Here is a 15,626-nt window from a genome sequence, read left to right on the forward strand (position 1 = left end):
GGACCCGCGCCGCGCACACCTGGTCAGCCACGTGGCGGCGGGGCGGGCACGGGGCGGGCCCAGCGCTAGGAGCTCGCGGGCCGCGGAGCAGGTGAGGGTGGATGGGGCTGCCAGGTGGGGAGTGCGCTAGGTGGTCCTGCGGAGGGTTTCTCTCTCTGGAGGAGCACTGTCGTGTAGTACGGGGGCCAGGCGTCGCCACCTGCTCAGGTAATCCCCGCCTCTCCCGGGCGCGTGTGCACCTGCGCGGCTGTCGTCGGGGGCCCGGACACGCGCGCGTGTCCCGCCCCGCCCGGAAGAGGGCTGCTGGGTTCTCCCCAGGGTCCCGAGAGCCGGGTGTGGGCTGCTCCATCCGGGGCTCGCCGACGCGCAGGAGCTGACCGAGACGTGAGGGGGTCGGGGCTCCGGCTCCGGAACCTGGGCGTCCTTTTCCGCGGACCAGAAGCCGGAGCTGCGGGGGTGGTGGCATGCCCAGCGCGGCTCGGTCAGGACCCGCTGTCCGCGCGTGGGCAGGGGGCCGAGAGGCGCCGGAACCTTTCCGGGCCCCCCTCGCATTCTGCTCGTCTCCGCGGCCCTCCAAATCCTTGCAGTCTCCCTGCTCCCAGCCCCCAACTCTTTTCCTTAGAATACTCTTGGGGCGCTTTCCCTTCCTCGCCTTCGCTGGCTGCTGTCATTGGTCATGTTCTTCTCACATGGCAAACTCTGCCCCCATACCCCTCCCCTCATTCTCCTTTCCTCCTCCTTCCAGTATGTCAAGAGCCCTGTCTCTGTCCCATCCCTGTGCTGGTGAAAGGGGGCACTCAGGCGGGTGCACAAGGTCCCTCCCCCAAGGAAAACTGGCTTTGAGGCCAAGGGAAGACTGCTCCACTGAGGAGAACCAAGCCTTTTTCGTTACCTGCCCTCCACTCCCCTACCCTTTCTGGCCCTGCTTCAGAGGGGACCCCCAAAAGAACCTCCTAAACTCCCTTCTCCCTCTCTGCTCATGATCCAATCTACATTCACTCACCACCTGCAACCGGTTCTAGTGAGCCAGTGATGCCCTTGCTGGGGACAGAGGGGTTCACGAGGGTGGGAGAGGAGTGTCCAACTGCATCCTCAAGGACTGGGCAGCCTGGTGGGCTGGCTCCACCTGCCATAGCTGGGGCTCTAGGACAGCAAGGTTTGAGCACAGGGAGCTTCTGAAGGATGTGTGGCATATATTTGAGTACCAGAGAGGAAGGGGCTATTTCCAGATGGGGTAGAAAAGCCCCCTTCCTCAGTCAGGGCTGTGTCTGGTGTATACAGGAAGGTTAGAGCGTAAGGATGGAGGGAAGAGGAGCCAGCCTGACCAAGGATGGTGTTTGCCTTCTAGAGGGGTCTGCCCACCCAGACTGCCAGGACCCCATTTCCAGGAGAATGGCCCAGATGTCTCAAGTGCAGGAGCTCTTCCATGAGGCAGCCCAGCAGGTAGGCTTGCGTGGTGTGGGGGACTGAGAGGGAATGAGGGGTCACCAGACAGGAAGCTGAACGGAAACATTACAGTACCCTATTTTAAAAGTAATTATCTCAGAAGTTTATTTTGGTATTCTGACTTAATCAAGAAAATATTATGGCCAACTGTTAACCATCTGTGTACAGAAAATCTTTGGTATACTTTGTAGTGGATTTTGAGTTCTGGGCTTCCCTTCTTGCCCCATGGAGGTTTCCATGAATGGACTGAGGACTCATATAATATTAAATGCCTTTTACTATTGAATCAAACCAGTGTAAGAAGGTAACTTTATTTTCAAATAACTCATATATGCCGAAGCCAAATGTGATGTAGGAGAAATGTTAGGGTTTGAAGCCGACGGCCAAGAAAGAATTCGTGAGACGTATTAAAGCACAGGGACAGGACCCGCGAACAGAAAGAGCTGCACCAGAGTCATAAGTAGTGGCCCATTATATACTTTCAAGTTGGGAGAAGGTTAGGAATAGCGTAAGTCTCTAAGGAATTTGGAAGCAAGGTTTCCAGAGCGTTAAGGGGGCTAGCTATTGTTGGGAAAAGGTAATTTATTACCATCTAATAAAACCTTCATCATGAAACTCTTTAGATATATATCCACTGGTGAGCCATATGCTTGGGGGATGGGGTTTGATTGCCAACATGTATCTTGGGGGGGTTAGAAATAAAGGAAATTTCTGAAAGAATTTTTATATGTTAAAGTAGACTTACAGGATCCTGGGGATGCGGGTTTGGGATAGGATTGCCTTTTGCTCTTAGCAAAATATTAACATTAAGGCAGTTGAGTTCCTAGAGGAATGTCACTCTGCCAGTTTCAAGAACTTGTCAATGGGCTGTAGGTGGTAACGAAATTTAACAATTTTTCTTCTGCCTCGGTTTTCCACATCAAAATGGATTTCTCAATTTTCTGATGGCTGCAAGTTATTCTTTTTTCTTTTCTCCTTCCCCGTTGACCATTAGTTATAGTAAATATTTAATGGCAATGGAATTGAAGTGGGTTTCTGCAGAAATATAGTGAATCCCTTAAAAAGTAAAAAGCCGGGCTTCGGTGTTTATTAGGAAACTACCTGCACCGGTCTTTGCTGTTGAAGGATCACCCAACCTTGAGGTTTCCAGTGTCCCTTAGATTTCACTCATACTTTGTAGAGAAGAGCAGAAGGGTTTCTGGCATAAATGGAGGAATGAGCCTGCCGAGAGGGGAGAGCATCAACTCAAGGCCTCACACAGTTCCCAGAGAGCAGGCTCTAGAACCTAAGAGTCCTGAGCCAAAGGGCAGAGGCTGGTGAGGCAGATGGGGTTCTAAGTTGATGGGGGCATTCAAACTGGCCAGTTACCCCCTCTTCAGGTTTACAGGTACATGGGGAAAATGCAGCATGGTGGCTGGCAGGGGGCGAGTACCCAGTACAAGATACTGCCCGTCTTCTCCTGGGCAGGCAGCGGGCTGTAGCCCCTGCACCATTGTACTCCACTCCTCACACCCAGTCCTGGAAGTTTCCATGCTGCAAGAAGTGAGGGACTGGAGACCTGGTATAGCTCCTCAAAGCTGTTTCAGAACACCTGCTCAGAGCTGTTTGTTCTTAGTGTGGCCGAGGACTTGCAGAGAGACCTTGGTTAATCAGGGGTCTTCCATTTTCTTGAACTTGACTAGCTTCTCCCCATACTTCCCATATGTTTTCTTTGGACATGTAAGGCTGTACATGAATGTTTACACACTTAATATGTTATTTGTGGACCCCTTCCAAAATAATGGCTGCCGTGATAGGCACGAAGAAGATACCCAGATGGGAAACATGAGGCTCTTGTCCCTAGGGAGTCCAAAAAAAGAGACAAGTTAAACATTCTTGGTTCCCTTTGTGAGAGGGATCTGCTGCAACCCTCTCTCCCCTGTTAAGAACCTTCAGTGGCTCCCTGTGTCCACCAGCTGGAGTTCGGCTCCTTAGCAGAGGCCCTGCCCAGGCTGATCGTGAGGGAGTTTCGAGCCTGCATCTTGTTTGTGCTCCACACTCCAGCCAGAGGTCACCGTTCTCCAGGCGCTGTGCTTGTGTCTTTCTCCAGTCCTTGCCGAGACTTCTCACTCAACTGACTGGTCACTGGAACCTTCCTAGTGCTGAAGGCAGTGCCTTATATGTAAGTGGATGACGACGGTTAGTTGACTAACCAAATCCACAAACAGCGGGTAGCCAAAGGTGAGTTCAATTGCCCTAAGAGGGGCTTGCTTTTAAAACTGTGGTGGCTGCAAGGCCTCTGTATCACCTGTCTCTCCAAACACTGAGGGACTGGACGGCATTCAGGGTCAAGGCCCTTGGTCTTGGGTGCATCCTCAGTGCCTGCCGTTGGTGCTCAGCGTATGGGATGCGCTCAGTTAGTACTGGTTCTACTTAACCGAGCTCTAGGGACTGCCCTTTGCATTAGGTGCTGAGGTATGGTGGAAGTAGAGCATACACGTGGTGAACCTTGGAAACACGGCCCGGGCTGAGCCCTGGGCACCTGCTACAGAACGAGCATTTAATGTTGCTCACTTCACCCTCAGAGCCACATATTGGAGGGAATAGGATGTTTTGGGTTGGACAGCTGAAAGAATAGAGCCGTTTGGAACCAAGTTGTGCTTGTTGCCAAGGCCCCAGCTTTAATCCTGTCTGCTCTTGGCCTCCCACCCCGGTGGTAGAGCAGAGCCCCCCAGATGGTACGTCAGAGGCCTGTGTTGGGGGCAGATGGCAGGGTGGGTAGCTGACATGTGTGCAAATGACCTCTGGGAGTGGCTGCCCTCCAGAAGATTCCAGTGAACCTTCTTCTACCTTTACTCTAGCCTCGGGAGTCAGGAATTCTGCTAGGAGCTTTGGAGCTTGGAGAACACAGGAATAAGAAGGTAGCCCCATGCCAAATCCTTTGGTTCAGATCTGCTCTTCTCTTGGTCACTGTGACTGGAAAGTAGCTCTCAAGAAATTCAGCCAGAGTGGGGATGTTTGTGAGTAAGGTGGAGAGGTGAATGGATGAATTCTTGGTTCCACTTTAATTGTCTTGAGACCAGAGGGAGTAGCTCTGTGTGTGTGTGTGTGTGAGTGTGTATGTGTGTGTGTGTGTGTGTGTGTGTTGATCAGTACTAACTGGGCCAGCTGAGAAGAGGCTGTATGTAGGTCAGGTTAATTGTGTGGTGTCAAGGGTGCTGATCTAACACTTTGTGACCTTGGACAAGTTATTTAACTCAGGTAAGCCTCTGTTTCCTCACCTATAAGATGGGTGCAGTAATAAAACCTGCCCTAGGGAGTTACAAAGATTAAAAGCAATAATTCATGCTCTCTCTCGGATAAATTAATAAAAATAAAATCTTAAAGAAAGAGATAATTCCTGTAAATATTCAGTGTTGTGCTTGGTTCATAGTAAGAAGCCAGTAAATGTTGGTTAATACTAAAGCGAGGGGGAGCAGTATGTATTTGTTCCATAGTGTCATGATATAAGTAATCAGAAGGTTTAGGGGTGAGCTCATGCGGGACCCAGCACAGCAGAGACCCAAGTCCCAAATGCAGGATTATTCTGGTGGCTGAAGCCAGAATGTGGGACCTTGTCCAGGACAACTTGCTGGGTTGGTGTCTGCTGAGGAGGATGGGACCCTTTCTAGACCTAGATGGGTCCGAGTGGCTTGAGAATGTGTGTACCTGTGTGTGGTGTGAGCATGTGTGTGTGCACACGCACGTGTGTGCGTATGCGTGTGTGTGTTTGAGAACCAGCTGAGCCTCTGGCAGGAACTAGTCTTATTTTGGGACTCTCTGTCCTCAGGCACTTCACTAACGGGAGGTGTGGTTTGGCGGTGGACTTGAACCTCAGAGGCAGGGTTCCAAAATCTGACTGTGATGCTGGGTGTGCTGGGTCCTCAGGCCAGTTATTCAGGGCTCCCCGTCTGCCTCCACAACTGTGAGATGGGGAGGCAGTACCTGATTTTCAGGCTTTTGTGCCATATGTGGAAGGACCTGGCCCAGAGCCCGTCACATGGCGAGCCGTAAATACTGTGTTTGCTCAGTGGCCGGATGACGCAGACCTCATGCTGCAGCCCAGCAGAGTGCACTGCTTGTGAAGCATGGGCCCAGGGACCTAAGGAGCAGCCAGAGCCTGGGGGAGGGCAACGGAAGGCTAACAGCCTACGTCCTGCTCTTGTCGCCGCCAGTCCCTGGCTGGAGAGGACTGCGGTGGTGGATATGGTGAGTTGGGAAGATTAAGTGGCAGGAGAAAGCAGGTAGCCTGCAGGGAGAGATGGCAAGTCCATGTACTGAGTGAGGTCTGATGTCCAGCAAGATTAAGTGCTTTTAGCATTGGGAAGAGTGAGGAAATTTGGCTCAGCTCACCAGGTATTGACCGAGTGCATATGATTGTCAAGATCTCCAATAATAGCTATTGCTGGGACAAATCTCGGGGCGCCTGGGTGGCTCAGTCGGTGAAGCATCTGCCTTGGGCTCAGGACATGATCCCACAGTCTTGGGATCAAGCCCTGCACTGGGCTGCCTGCTCAGCGGGAAGTCCGTTTCTCCCTCTGCCTGCTTCTCTTCCTACTTGTGCTGTCTCTCTCTCTCTGTTAAGTAAATAAATAAAATCTTAAAAAAAAAAATCTACTAAAAAAAATGTCCCCCCCAAACCTGAAATCTCACAATTAATATGGAATAAAGAATGCCTCCAACGAACCTGAGGTTATCTTCCTTCTCCCAGGGTTGGATGGTCTCCAGGGAACTAAAGGGAAGCTGGGCTATGCAATGGGTTGTCCCCAAGTCTCCTGAAGCTGCAGATTAGTGAGTATGAGTGACTCGCACTCTTTCTTCCCCACCCAGCCTTCCTCCAGAAACTTGGCTCCTGCAGGAGTAGTCCATGAGGACCCCTTTCTAGGAATTCTGGGTGCTCACCTCTGGCCAGCCTGACTAGTCACGCTGGAAAAGAGCCTGATGGAAGTCGGTGCGCTGGTAGAGCAGGTAGGGCCGTGGCTGCTGGCCTGAGTGTGGGGAGAGGTGTTTCCAGAGGGCGGGCGTGGCTGACCCGAACGGGCCCCCAGCATTGCTGGACTTCCTTGCCCTCCCTCTCCCTTCTCTGCCCTCGCATCCTTTGCTCTCTTCCTCAGTTCAGTGGCTTCCTGAGGTTAGCTGAGGATGGTCAGAGTAAAGAGAGTCTGGTCAAGTGTGGGACACTGGGGAGCAAGGAGATAGCACCAGCAAGAGAGGCAGGGGGGCTCTGAGAAACCTCTGGCGCAGGCCTCTTGCTTGGCATGTCTAGAGACAAGGCCAGAGGTGTCCAATGACCTGTCTGAGGACACATGCACTGAGGGGCTGAGACAGGCCAGAACCACAGGTGCTGACCGGTGACACAGCTCTGGATTAGGCTTAATGCATCCTGTCTCTAGGTTATGATAGTATTTTGAGCACTGGTGTCAGGCTTCATTGCAAAAGCTTTGCCCTTGCCTTCTGCACTTGGATCACCCCATGTACAGTTAAGAACTGATAGTCATGCATTTGTCAGGCCTAGTTTGGAATCTTTTAAAAGCCAAAACAACAACAACAACAACAACAACAAAAAAAAACCTAATGTGCAAGATGAGCCTTGGTGGCCACATGGGAGGTTATAGGGTATTGCTTTATTAGTATGTGGAGAAATAAATAGAGCTGAGGAGAGGGGAAAAGGGAACTTCAGACAAAACCACCCTGGGGTGCCTGGGTTGCTTAGTCGGTTAAGTATCTGTGTTTGGGTCAGGTCATGATTCTGGGGTCCTGGGATGGAGCCCCACATCATTGGGCTCCCTGCTCAGTGGGGAGTCTCCTTGTCCCTCTCCCCCCACAACTGCCCTCGCCCCCCGCAACTTGTGTGTACTTTCTCTCAAATAAATAAAAAATAAGACCTTAAAAAAAAATTTAAAAAGACCACCCTACTCCAGGTTCACCCTGCCCTAGGTGTGTGGGATGGGTGATTTTAGGATAATCATCTGTGACTAACAAAGAATAACCAGCCCCTAGGTATTATCAACAGAGATGTTGAAAGGATTTAAGTTTCCTGGTTAGCTTTCTATAAAAGACCAACCCTAGAGGCCCTCATTGGCAACCCCTTTCACTCTTGAGAGCTTTTTCTGCATCTTCACTTAATAAACTTCTACTGCGGGGCACCTGGGTGGCTCAGTGGGTTAAGCCGCTGCCTTCGGCTCAGGGTCCTGGGATCTCAGGGTCCTGGGATCGTGCCCCACATCGGGCTCTCTGCTCGGCGGGGAGCCTGCTTCCTCCTCTCTCTCCGCCTGCCTCTCTGCCTACTTGTAATCTCTGTCTGTTAAATAAATAAAATCTTTAAGAAAAATAAAAAACAAAACTTCCATTGCTTTACTCAAAAAAAAAAAAAAGAAAGAAAGAAAGAAAAGAAAAGAAAAAAGACAAAATCACCCTGTTGGCCCCTCCTTTTACAGATAAGGAAACTGAGGCCCAGATGTTTGGATGGAAGAGAAGGACTCACATCAGGGATCCCTGGACCATGACACCACCCCCCCCCCATCCTCCCAGTTTTCGTAGAGTGTTAAACTTGTCTGATTTTAGAGATTGTCTTTAGTTGAAAGATACAAATTAAAATACAGAATTAGGTCTAACTTTTGGAAGGGACTCCATGCAAGTGACAGGTCATGAAGCTTCAGCTGGTTGGGAGCTTCCCTGCCAAGCCACCAATGGTACCTGGACAGAAGCACCTTGTGGAGATAGCAGAAGAGAAGAGGCTTACGGTCTTGGAATCTGGGAGAGAAGCAGGGACACACTGGTTCTCAGGGTTGAGTCTGTGGACACCATCACCCTTCCTGCTCTCTCCTTTGTTATTCCCTTCTTTCCATTTTCTAGCCCTGTTTGCAACTGCCCAAATGATAGTTGAGCCAAAAATGCTGCCTATTTGTAAAAAGGGGAATGGAGACATTTTATGAATGAAGGTACCCTAGAAACTGGAATGGAAGTGATTCTTCACTGAAGTGGCTGAAGTGGGATCCTGTCTCATTTGTACCCAGAGGTTCTTCACTTATGGAGGAGATTGATGACATGAAGAGACAAGTAACCTTGAAGGAATTTACTACTTTCATTTCCCAAAAGAAGGGGGCGGTGTGCCTGACTGGCTCAGTGGGTTAAAGCCTCTGCCTTCAGCTCGGGTCATGATCTCGGGGTCCTGGGGTCGAGCCCTGCATCAGGCTTTCTGCTCAGTTTCCTTCCTCTCTCTCTGCCTGCCTCTCTGCCTACTTGTGATCTCTGTCAAATGAATAAATAAAATCTTAAACAAAAAAAAAAAAAAAAGAAGAGGGGTGGGGATCCCATGCTATACATGACCACAGGGGAAGCCTCAGGTTCTGGTCAGAAGGCAGGAGTAGGAGCGAGGGGACAGCCTGAGCCACAGCCTTCATTAGGTTTTCCGGGGGAAAACGGGGCAAGGGAGTTTAGGATTGGCTCGTTGGAATAGTTCTGGTGGGCTTCCGGCTGTAGGGGTGTTCTCTAGTTGCCTAGTGCCTGGCTCTGGGACAGTTTAGACAAGGGAAACATTAGCTTGGTGTGTGAGGGTTAGATAAAAAAGGGTGATTTGGGGGACAGACTCAGAATTAGTTGGTTTGGATATGAAAGGCATGCTCCTGGCCAGCCCTCTGCTATCTCTAAGAACTGCTTAATGCTGGGGGTGGGGGATGGTCAATCTTTCTTCGGCCGGCAAGGTTTTTAGGATGTTATAATATCATAAGATATAGAAAAAAAAAAAAAAAACACGATTAATACATTTTGCCTAGCCATGAATGGATTGACTAGACTTTAAAACTTCTTACTGCCTTAGGGTCCCTTTAATCCGTGGCCAGATACAGAAAAAAATCCAGTCCTTGCCCTCTTTTAGTAGATCAGGCCTTGCAAGGAAAATCCTACCGCTGCTGAAGCACTATTCTTGTAATTTGAGGAAGGTGCCACTAGGTGGTGCTTACACCCTGGTCTGGCCTGATAGAACCCCTAAACTCCTATGGGGTGGATATTTTTCCATTCATTTTTTCCTTTCTCTGGCCAAAATGTACCTCATTTAAACACTAGATACTTCTATAGTCACAGAACAATATTAAATAATTGTAGTATTATTTAAAGAAATATATATCCCTGAATATAATTCATTATCTCTTCTTGCTCTTCAGTCATTATCAAGTATAAGTGAATCTGATTCTTAAAATATATATTTTATTCTTTCTGAGTTTGAATACCTAATCAAAGGGCTATGGTGAGTGTAGTGATGGTGGTGTGCTTTAGAATAGTTTGGCAAAAGTCTTCAATAGGTAACACCTATGCAGGCTTTGCTGCCCTTCCAAGAAGATAATGTTTCCATCTCTCAGGAGAAAGCATCCCATTTACCTTTCCTTTGTTTTTATTTTGGTGTGTGAATGTTTTCTTCTTCACAGGCATAAAGACAGAGGAAAAAGATAGTGGTGTAAAAACCTCTGGTCTGTATAAAAAAAAATCTCCTGTGTTCTCTTCCTAAACAGTCCCTGGAAACAGAGGACTTGAGTGCTTTCGAAGAACTGGAAGGTGCTGGTGGCCTAGCAGCCCTCACTAGTCATGTCTGAAGCAGATGAGAAATGTGATCTAACGTGAATCCCACTGCTTAGAGACTTTAACTTGAAGCAGGAAGCCATGACTTGGTCACTTTCCCTGTTTATTTTAGGCAGTGATCTTTCAAGAGCAAAACAAAGAGAAACCAAATTTCTCTTAAAAAAGATGCAGATTGAGGGGCACCTGGGTGGTTCAGTTGGTTAAGTATCTGCCTTTGGCTCAGGTCATGATCCCTGGGTCGTGGGATCGAGCCCCACATCCGGCTCCCTGCTCAGCCTGCTTCTCCCTCTCCCACTCCCCCTGCTTGTATTCCCTCTCTCGCTGTGTGTCTCTCTCTGTCAAATAAATGAAAATATCTTAAAAAAAAAAAAAAACAGATTGTAAGAAGAGACATTAATTTTACAAAAGGTTTCACTCTATTTAAGTATCCCATCCATCCAACACTTGCAAACTGATTGAAACCACAGGCTTCTCTGGATGTTGCAAAAAATGAAGTTGAGTTAAAAACAGGAGGACTGACTCTAGATCAGCATGAAACCCCATTCTCTTTTAACAATATTTCTAATAATGTGTTAATTGTTTATTTACATTTTTAAAAAGTTAATATTTTTATCACTGAAGTACTCTATGCATGCAGTAAAAAAAAATTCAAACAATCAAGAATGGTATAAAATAGGGGCGCCAGGGTGGCTCAGTGGGTTAAGCCGCTGTCTTCGGCTCAGGTCATGATCTCAGGGTCCTGGGATCGAGTCCCACATCGGGTTCTCTGCTCAGCAGGGAGCCTGCTTCCCCCCTCTCTCTCTCTGCCTGCCTCTCCATCTACTTGTGATCTCTCTCTGTCAAATAAATAAATAAAATCTTAAAAAAAAAAAAAAGAATGGTATAAAATTAAAAGCCTTCACCCACACTTTCCAGAGATACTCACTGCTTCTGCTTCTCATTTCTGGTTTTCATTTCCTTTAAGTCATATCTTTGTATTTTAATTTCTTGACCAAGTTATCCATGTATTAATTATTTACTTATCACTTCCTGAGCTGAAAAAAAGAAGACATTGGCACATTTACTCTCCCATCTATTTCCCTCATCTTGTTTCTCAGTTTTTATTGGTTGGACTATTATTTTTACATTGTCGAGGTTTATAAAATTTGTATCTTTTTCTGTGATTATAGTGAACATTTCCACATTATAAAAATTTAAAACCTAGAAATAGCATTTATAACAGTGAGGTGTGTGTGTTGAACTGAATCACCAAGTGATGTTATTGGAGAAGAAAATGTCATATTAAGTTATTAAATCTTTGCTGCTCTGAGCAACAGGGTCTTCATTTCTTTCAGAGTTCCTTTCTTCTGGCTCCTGTGTGGCTATAGCCCTTTCTTTCTTTCTTTTTCCCTTCCTCCCTTTCTTTCTTTCTTCTTTTTTAAAGATTTTATTTATTTATTTGAGAGAGAGAGAGAGAGGAGAGAGTGCCTGAGAGGGTACAGAAGGAGAGGGAGAAGCCGACTCCCCGCTGAGCAGGAGCTCCAAGGACTCAGGGCTTAATCCCAGGACGCTGAGAACATGTCCTGAGTCAAAGGCAGATGCTTAACTGACTGAACCACCCAGGCGCCCTGACTATATAACTGTTTCTTATGTTGTATGTCACCCTGCTTTGTGATTCTCATCTTTTGGGTGACAATAATTTTTTTTCACATGCGGACCAGTGGTAGTCCATCACCCTTGCCATCTAACTGTAGAACTGTGGGAGGCCAAACTTTTGTCATGTATTTCAAAAAGAATACTTCACAACAGATTGAATGCAGAAGTAGCTAGGTGGGTCCAGCTGTCTTCTATCAGACCAGACATTAGAATGATCCGCAAAATGTCTGACAAGGCCTCTTTTTATTAAGTGGTCTTGTTTTGGACAGTAGTTATTCTTCATGAGAACGGGGCATTTATTTGAACAGATAATGAGGTTATTACTGTGATTTTTAAATGATTAATACTGTAAAATATCTCCTTTTAATTTCTGACATGGCAAATATTGGTAGATACAACACACATAAACAAAAGCTCTTTGGGTCCTCAATGATGTGGGAAACAAAGGCAAAAGAAAAAATTAAATTTTCTTACTGCATACAGACCACTGACAAGTACTTGAAACAGACAGAGTGACCTTCCTCTAGGAACTCAACTGCCTCGATGTTAATACTTCACTAAGGGTAGAAGGCAATCTCAGCTTGACATGATCCTGACCTCCAGGATCCTGTAAATCTACTTTAATCTACAAAAATTCCTTTGTAAACTAACTTTATCTTTACTCCTCAAGATACAGGTTAATAGTCATCCTCCAAGCACATGGCCCACTGATACACATCTGAAGGGTTTCATGACTAACGTTTTACTAGATAGTAATAAATGACTTTTCCTTTTTTAAAAAAAAAGATTTTATTTATTTGAGAGAGAAAGAGAGAGAGTGAGTGAAAGAGAGCACATACAAGCAAGGAGAGTTGGGAGAGGGACAGAGAGAAGCAGGCTCTCTACTGAGAAAGGAGCCTGACGCCAGGCTCAATCCCAGGACCCTGATATCATGACCTGAGATGAAGGCAGATGCTTAACCGACTGAGCCACCCAGGTGCCCCAATAAATGACTTTTCCTAACAGTAGCTAACCCCTCAAGGTCCTGGAAACCTTACTTCCAAATTCCTTAGATACTCAACACTACCCCAAGCCCCCTCTCACCTTGAATGTATATAATTACCACCCCTCACAACTCCAGTGCAGCTCTTTCTGTCCATGGGTCCTGTCCCCATGCTTTAATAAAACCACCTTTTTGCACTGAAGACGTCTCAAGAATTTTTTTAAATATTTATTTATGTGTTTGTTTATTTTTGTCTCAAGAATTCTTTTGTCTCAAGAATTCGCTCAATAATTTTTAAGAATATAAAGGGACCTGGAGAAAAGAAAGTTCAAGAACAGCTGCCCCAGGGACTAAGTGCACATGTCAAACTTTCACGATTCAGAGTTACTACTACTGTACCACTTCAGTGTGAACTGAGCAACCATTCCATCTGTAGGAATTTCTTCAAATGTCTGATCTGCTGGTGGCACTTGTTCTTTTTTCCCTTCCAGTTATAAGAACAGTTTTATACTAAAAAACAACAACAACACATCTTTTCTGTCATTTTATGGTAATTTAGAAGGCACAGAAGTGCTTTTTCTGCCCTCTAAAAGAGGTGCCTAATGTCACTTTCTAAAGCACATTTTCTCATTCATTCCGCTAGCTCACATTTAGTAAAAATCAGTGTCATGTTGGGCACAAGACTGTACAAGCAATTTTTTAAAATAAGTGTCTGGGCTCCTTGCATAACATATAGTTTTTGTTGAACTTACTATTTCTTTATTTTTAAAGTTTTAACATGTTGATAAAATTTTGCAATCATAGAAAGTTACAATGGTACAAAGAATGCCTATATATATATATTTTAAGATTTTATTTATTTATTAGAGAGAGAGAATGAAAGTGAGTGCACAAGTGTGGGGAGGGGTGCAAGCAGACTCCCCATAGAGCATGGAGCCCCTGAGCATGGTGGGGCTCGATCCCAGGATCCTGAGATCATGACCTGAGCCAAAGTCAGAGGCTTACCTGACTGAGCCACCCAGGCACCCCAAGAATGCCCATATATTCTTGACTCAGATTTACCATTTGTTGACATTTTGCCCTTTGGCTTCATCATTAGTATGCTCTCTCTCTCTGTTTCTATTCCATTTGTGTATATATTTGTCTATATATTCTAATATATGTTCTGTACTTTTCCTCTAAGCCATCTGAAGGTAATTTGTACACATCAAGTACCCCTATCCATGAATTCTTCAGTGTGTGTTTCCTGAGAACAAGAATTTTCTTTTACTGAACCACAGTATATTTATTGAGATCAGGAAATGAGACATTGCTACATCCTATTATCTGGTCCTCGGTCCCACATTCCAGTTTTTTCAGTTATCCCCCTCACATCCTATAGCATTTTTCCACGGGGCCCAGGGTCCAGTCCATGGTGACACTTTGCACTTGGTTGTCCTATTTCTACTCTTCTTTAATCTGCAACTGTCACTTAGCCTTTTCCGGTCTTTCATGACATTCTTTAAAAAACACTGGCCAATTGTTTTGCAGAACACCCCTCAGTCTGGGACATTGACCCCTCACGGTTAGATTTAGCTTTTGTGTTTTTGGCAGGAATACCCTAGAAGTGATGGTTGTGTTCTTCTCTAGAAGGTACAGGATGTCCCTTTGTCCCATTATTGGTGATCCTAACTTCGGTTACTTATTTAAGGTGGTGCCCGTTAAGTTAATCCACTCTAAAGTCATTGTCCTTTCCTTTGTAGTTAATAAACAGTTTGCTGAGGATACTTTGAGACTACGGAAATATCTTGTTCCCTCATCAGTCTTTAACTCAGTGGCATTAGCACCCATGGATGGTGATTCTGGACAGAATTGGTTATGACTCTGATGGTTGCAAAATGGTGATTCTTCTGACACCATCGCTCCTTCCACAGATGTTAGTTGGTGTTCTTCGGTAAAAAAGGACTTTCCCTTCTCCTCATTTTAATCTATTCATTTATTTACATCTGTATGGACTCAGATTCTTATTTTATTACTTAAACATTCTATTGCTATTATTATTTTGATGCTCAGATTAGCCCAGAATTGGCCAGTGGGAGCCCCTTCAAGTTGGCTCCTATGTCCTTTAGTCACATTCTCACCTCTTTCTTTCTAGCACTTTCTTACTTTTTGGCACAAAAGGTGCCAGGCTCCTTTTGTACTTTCATTTCCCCAGCCCTGAATCGGCCATTTCTCCAAAGGGTCTTGGTTCCTTCAGGTGAGGAATGGTATTTAAAGACTGAGAGCTGGGGGCTCGGTATGTTGATGGCTACAGGGGTGTCTTTGCTTTAGAACCTTCAGGTGGACAGAGAGAAGGAATGTAAACACACGTGCATACCCAGTTTTGTATTTTTCTATCTGTATTAAACACCACAAACTGGAACTGATACTTCTCATTTCAACCCACCAGCCCAGGGGTCATTCCTTTCCTCATCCCTCTTTCTCTAGTTGTAACTCCCTTCTCCAACAGTGAGAAACTTAACTTTCATCTACATTTACTTCTTTGCTCAATCCTACAGTTCACGGAAAGTAGATTTAGAGCTGGTACTTCCTACCCCTGTAAAACAAACTCCTCCCCCAATGAAACCCCAAAACATTTCTATCTAAAATTGAATAGTTATAGTTCATTTTTCTTTCATCCTTGTTGATTTGATTTGATTCTTGAGTATGCCAAACATTAATGTAATTCCAGAAGTCAGAACTACTCAGCCTGTAACAGTTCTTAAACAGGTATAATATTGGCTGATGGACTGATGCACCCAGAAGAATAAGCCTTTTGCAGGTGATTTTTAGCTGGTTTGCCTGTTCCTGGGGGAGGGTGTTAGAGTCCATGTTGCTCCTTGTGACATTAAAGCCAAGTGGACTTTCCAGGGTCAGCCTGAGTCCTGCCGGGAAGGCTCTGCCCATTTGCCAAGGAGGCTGGGGAGAGCAGGGGATGCTCTTGTTTAGGTGG

General features: G+C 46.1%; 1 protein-coding gene across 4 annotated transcripts in view; it reads left to right on the forward strand.

Moving 5' to 3' along the window:
• SLC12A8 (solute carrier family 12 member 8) overlaps positions 1–15,626 on the forward strand; it is a 135,949-nt gene continuing 120,323 nt past the window's right edge. Inside the window, exons 1-2 of one of the 4 annotated variants that reach the window (XM_082699823.1) lie at positions 1–91; positions 1,349–1,443. In XM_082699823.1, the coding sequence (XP_082555949.1) occupies positions 1,393–1,443 (51 nt within the window). In that variant the 5' untranslated portion in view covers positions 1–91; positions 1,349–1,392. Of the gene's footprint in view, positions 208–314; positions 482–1,348; positions 1,444–5,107; positions 5,674–15,626 lie in introns of those variants that run through there. The other 3 variants (XM_082699820.1, XM_082699825.1, XM_082699821.1) reach the window with 3 other exon arrangements.

Source organism: Mustela nivalis, assembly GCF_964662115.1.
Source record: "Mustela nivalis genome assembly, chromosome: 1".
Lineage (NCBI taxonomy): Eukaryota > Metazoa > Chordata > Mammalia > Carnivora > Mustelidae > Mustela > Mustela nivalis.